The sequence below is a fragment of the Centruroides sculpturatus genome, unplaced genomic scaffold, assembly GCF_000671375.1.
Source record: "Centruroides sculpturatus isolate CEXI.00-Female unplaced genomic scaffold, Cexi_2.0 scaffold394, whole genome shotgun sequence".
NCBI lineage: Eukaryota > Metazoa > Arthropoda > Arachnida > Scorpiones > Buthidae > Centruroides > Centruroides sculpturatus.
Window position 1 is genome coordinate 63893 of NW_019384594.1, and position 6000 is coordinate 69892.

General features: G+C 30.5%; 1 protein-coding gene across 2 annotated transcripts in view; it reads left to right on the top strand.

Annotated features, from left to right (window-relative positions):
• LOC111624827 (RNA exonuclease 4-like) overlaps positions 1–6000 on the top strand; it is a 47856-nt gene that overhangs the window by 22770 nt on the left and 19086 nt on the right. For both annotated transcript variants that reach the window (XM_023367782.1, XM_023367783.1), the window contains exon 3: positions 4893–5008. In XM_023367782.1, coding sequence (XP_023223550.1) covers positions 4893–5008 — 116 coding nt within the window. The remainder of the gene's footprint in view (positions 1–4892; positions 5009–6000) is intronic.

Genomic DNA, 6000 nt, shown 5'->3' on the forward strand with positions numbered 1-6000 from the left:
ATTATTACCATTAATGATTTGAATTTAGAATAATTTTGCTACCAGAATAAACAGCAATAATCTGTGTTTATAACAGATATTATGCTTATTTTAATGATGAAATTGGGTTTTAATTGATTTGTCAGAAAATATATGCCATGCATTAATGTTGAGTTGACAATGCTAAAATCATTTGATTCTGATGAGTTATTTTTGAAAGCTATATTTAAGTTGCATTAACATAGAATGATTGAAATTTTGTTTTAATGCATTTAATTCCAATTATTCCACATTAAAGCAACCCAATGATGGTATTTGAAAAAGACAAACACCTTTATTAAATAATAATTCTGGATTTTAAAGGTTTTTTAACATTTATTTGTAGATACAATAAAATTCTTCTTTAAATTCAGTTCTTGCTTAAATGTTTTAGGACTTGTCATACACCAATGGTGAGGCTTTTAAATTAATAAGTTAATATTGTTAATAATTATTTTATTAACAAAATTTTCAACAATTTTAATTATTCCAGGATGCATTTCAGGAGAGACATTACTTCACTCTCTTTTTCAGCCTATTATGACAGAATACAAACATATAATATGCTATACAACTGAATTAGATATAATTTTAAATGTTAACAGAATGTTACCTTATACTTTTATATATCATAGATTTTAATGGTGTTACTCTTAAAGTCTATGATTGTTATTCAATGGCATTGTGAGGAGCTGGGGGCAAAAGGGACTGTTCCCTAAATGCCACTTAATCGGCAACGGGTCAGCAGGACCTGCTCACATTGTCTGTTGGATGGCTAGGAGTTTATTGGAAACCCGCAACTCGTAAGATTGCTACTTCCATTTAGGAACTGACACCAGTTAGGATAATGCTAAAACACATCCTAACTTGCAATTCTTACATTAATGTATATAGGAGGGTCTTCAAATATTGAGTGGGGAGTGCAGTGGGTAAGTGTCTGGTTTCCAAGCAATAGGCAGACAAGTTTAACAAAACAAATAAAAGTTTAATATATTCTAAATCTTTGATATACATAAGGATTCAAACAAAGTGATTAACATATGGCTGTAAAATATGGATATTAGATTGTACAACTGCGGCACAACTATTCTATGTCTTATGCCGCTTGGGCAGGCCTAATTTCTCGAACACGGAGAGAGAGGTGTTTTGTTGGAGAGAGAGGATTAGAGGTGTTTCTAACAAAACACCTCTAATCCTTATGGAGGTCGATGTCTTCCTTTTTTGTATGGCGAGTCATCGATGATAATGGCTTGGAACAGGTCTGTTCTATGAGGTGTCTTGATATGTCCATCAATATCCACCGGATATAGCAGATGTATCAAACACTTCTATGCAAGGACAAACATTACTTTATGAGGATGAACACCTTTCCTTAGGATGGCCTCCTGGAATTGTCGTTGTCTCTTCTTTTTATGCATTTAGCCTGGGAAAGTCAATCATGTGATCAGCAGTTGTTTAGAAACGAAGGTTGCTTTTGCAGGTGCAAGTTCAGCGATGACTTTCGTTGATGTAATGATGTCACTTTCTTCTCCTTTCACAATTGGATATTATCATTTTTCAAACTGACTGTTAAGATTCTTGTTCGTTTGCTGATAGTAAAGCCGTCATTCAATCCATGTTCAGTGTGATGTTCTCTAATGATCGCAACAGATGTTAAATAAAAAATTTCATAAAAATGGATTTTTAATATCCTTAAAATCCTGGATCTCACACCATGATATATTATAATATGTTTAACATAATACTGAATAATGAAAAATATTGAACAAATTCAATGTTGCTCTATGCATATCATTGGAATATTTTTTTGAATGTAAAGATTATCCACCATTGTGTTTGTATTTTGTCATCAGGCTGAAGAGGGTAATGAAGTAATCTCTCTCCCAAAATAATTAAAATTATAGAAAATTTTGTTAATAAAATAATTATTAACACTATAAAAGCCATTGGCATATGGCAAGTTCTAAAACATTTAAGAAAAAATTGAGCATAAAGAAGAATAGTTATATAAGGACAAAGCTTAAAACAAGATTCAATACAAGATGTAAACTAATAAATTTTAAGACAAAAAAAACCCATTGAAACAATCAGTTTTATTTCTGGAACAACATTTTAGCAGTATTGTCCTTTCATTGTAGGATACTTGGCTGTATTACAATGATAAAATTTTATTTAAAAACAAATTTTTAATAGAATAGAGTATAAAAGATCTATCTGTTTATCTCTGTTCCCAATTTGAAAATGTTTTTAAACTTTTTTTAGAGATTTTTCTTTGTTTTTAAGGAAATTTTTAATAGTATGCAAGAAACCTACAATGGAAGGTCAGTGCCATCAAAGTACAGTGATACCTTAGTTTTTGTCGATAATACATCTGAAAAAATCAGCGAAATTCGAAACTGACAAAAACCCAAGGCAATTATTTCCATAGGAATCAATGTAAATCCAATTAATTCATTTTAGACACTCCAAAAACACATTTTATAGAGAATAAATATAGTGTTTAATACTAAAAACAATAAGAAATTAATATAAAATGAATATAAAAGACTAATGTAAAGAATAAATGAACATTTAACATGGCATTCGAAGGGCTGCTGGCTCTGGAAACTTTCTTTGGTCTCATGATGGAGCTAAAAGGAAAGGAAAGCAATGGAATTGTTTGGCTAGACACACATGGTAAAGCTCACACAGGTAAACAATGCCACACTGAGCAGGAAAACACATGGGTTGCCCTTTGTTTCTGCAAAGTTAGCAGCGAGGTCACATGGGCATGCCAATGAAATCCAAGGCAATTGACAAAAACTGAGACAAATTTTTCACAGAAAAAATTGATGATAATCGAAATCAACAAAAACCAAGATATTACTGTATTGATATAGAATACAAAAGTATTTGAAAAGTGACTATGTTGACTGACTCTAAAATTTAGCAATTCAAATTATTGTCTGTTGAATAATTTTTACATGATGTAAAGTTTAATGTTGAGTTGTACCTTACAAAGATGAATATTATAAATTAACAGATTTAATGATATTTATTTCAGTTGTGTTTAATTATCCTTTTAAGAAAATTATAATAATAAAAAATTTTATTCTAATATTATTTACTAATACTCTTCCAAAAAAATGTCCAAAACTTTAGATTATTGAAGTGATGACAACTAACATATTTGAAATTTTATATAAAAGTATAACAATATAAAAAACATGCAATTAGATTCAAAAAGTAAACTACTGATAACGAGAAACTGTGATATTGTTTTTGAAAATACATAACAAATCAATAAATAAAATTTCATTTTTAATTATGAACTTGTTATAAGAAAAATAATAATTGAACTCAATAAACCATTTGATATTTTTAAACTGAAAAAAGGTTAGACTGAATTGAAATAGTTTATATTATATTTATTACTTACAGTTATCCTAAACAGTAGCAGTTTTCATTCTACCGAAAATTGAATTTTAGGATATTTTTAATAAACATTTTAAAATGTTTATGGAAGAAATAGTTTGCATTCATTACTTATAAGAATATGTGGTGGGACCCAAAACAAACTGGATTTTTTGTATAAAAACTTTATTTATTAACTTTTTTACAAAATTCCTTCAGTCACCTTTAAAGTACTCTCCATTAGATGCGATGCACTTGTCAAGTCTTTTTCCCCACTGTTTGAAGCATCTCTGAAACTCTTCAACTTTGCTATGCTACGCTCAAATGTAAACCTACAAACTGATGCTGTTTGCACAGCTGTTTTGTGAAGGTCTCTACTAACCCCATGTAATGGGAGAACTGTCTATTATGTCTACAAATGGCAGCACACTCTCAGTTTGGTTTTTTTTTTTCTTTTGGGTCCCCCCTTGTATGTTTTATTTTTCTTAATTTGTGTAACTTCAATAATTAATTTGTGCTTGTATTTTGTTGTAAACCATGTTTGTTCAAATGCAATATAACTTTGCACTTTCAGCTACAGTGCTTCCATCTCATCCAAAAATGTGTATGGGTCTTCTGTCACAGGTATTAGCTTGCTGGCTTTCCATTGTTCAAACACCAATATCTCTGTTGTTTTTTGTCCTATGCATATTGTTTCAATGGCTTATGCTGCTTTCTGTCATGCAGAATCTTGTAAGATCACTAATTCCCAGTGTTTGTATTGGTCCCAGTATCATATTTCACCTGTTTTTAACCCTCAAAAATAGAATAAACTTTTAGATAGAACCATTTTACTGTTTTTGTAATGCAATATAACCAATTTCTAGATAAATATACAAATGATTTTTAAAAAATAATTTAAGTTCAGCCATTTGAAGACCTCTTAAAAACTGTCCTGATTGGCAAGACAAACAATATGATCACTCTAGTTCTACTGTTTTTATGTATTGTGAGCACATGTCACCCTGTACTTATCCTGTAAAAATTTCAATGGATTTTTCACTTTCCACGCTCCAGAGAATGCTGTTAGTTGGTCAAGCTACTTTAAGAGCATCTGTGTATAACAGTGAAATATGAAAAACTAGTGTACACTATTTTTACAGTACAGTATCTCAACTTTTAAAAAAATAGTTAGACCACTGTTGCACTCAGCCTTTCATTAGTATATGCTATCCTGTGATGATGATACTTGCATGCTGATTCTCCACACACAAATATCAAATGCTGACTGGGTCTGGAGAGCTGGGAAACCAATCTAAGGTATCATTCCAGTCATTCCAATGAAGACCTTTGATACATATATTTATATACATGTTGTTAACAATATAGAATCTGTATTTTTTATCTTATTATACATATCATAAATTTATTTTTGAGTGTTTTTATAACTTTTGTTTTTATATATTTTATTGAAAAATTAAAATTTTAAAAAATAATTTTAGACTTTCAAATTGAATCCAGTTAAACAGAAGAAGCTTGAAATTAGTAAAATGAAAAAAAAGAAAGGAAAAAATTTCAAGCAAAATAGTGAAACTGAAAGGAAAAAGAAGTCTCAAAAGTAAGTTAAGAGTTTTTAAATTCACAAATAAAAACTATATAAACATGGATCAATAAATTGTATATGCACTTCACAAAAATAAGATATTTACACCCTTCAAAAGTGAAATTGTAACACCACAAAGGAATGCACATAGCCACCTGCAAATTACAGGAATGGTAGAGGTGACATATGAGTCATGTGGTACCCAGTTTTGGGCTACAAAGACCAGAGCCGCTTGGTCTATAAATACTATCAGTGACAATTTGTGGCAGCCGAACTTTCAAAGAAGCATACAAAATGCTTCAGAGACAAAATCAAGCTAAATACCATCTGTTAATGGCTGGGGAGCAAGACTGTTCTGGAGCTGCATGACCTCAATGGTACTCACTTTGTGCCCAATACAGTTGCCACAAGTGTTGGGCACAATGTGAGTACCATCCAGCAATGTATGACATGATGGATGCAGGAACATTTGCAAACACACCAAAGAAAGAGTGGGTCATACTGGTGCACAATAAAGTGCACAAACTGGCTGATTTGCTGAACAGTCCATCAAGACCCATTAGCAGGGCTGGATCATCACATAGAACAGTGTTTCTTAACAGGGGGGCTGGGACCCCCTGGGGGTCCATAAGAAGTTTGCTGGAGGCCGCCAAATTATGCAAAATTTCTTTCAGAATATAATAATAAGAAAATTGATGTTTAACTAAATATCATATTGAAAAGTTAAATAAGAAAGATAAAGTTTTCATATTTAGTTTTTTTCATTTATTTCTTCCTACATAAACTTTGTTAGTACAGAAGAAATAAATGCAAATATGCTGTATTTATACACTGCTGTATTTACTTCTTTTATTCCATAGTAATTCTAAGAAACTATTAATGCTTGGAATTTTAAAAATAATTAGAAAAAATAGTGGGCTTTGAAAATTTAAATGTTCAATTTATTTTTAATAAATTATTTATAATAAAAAATCTATTTATATTTGTTAAATTATCTATAATAAATT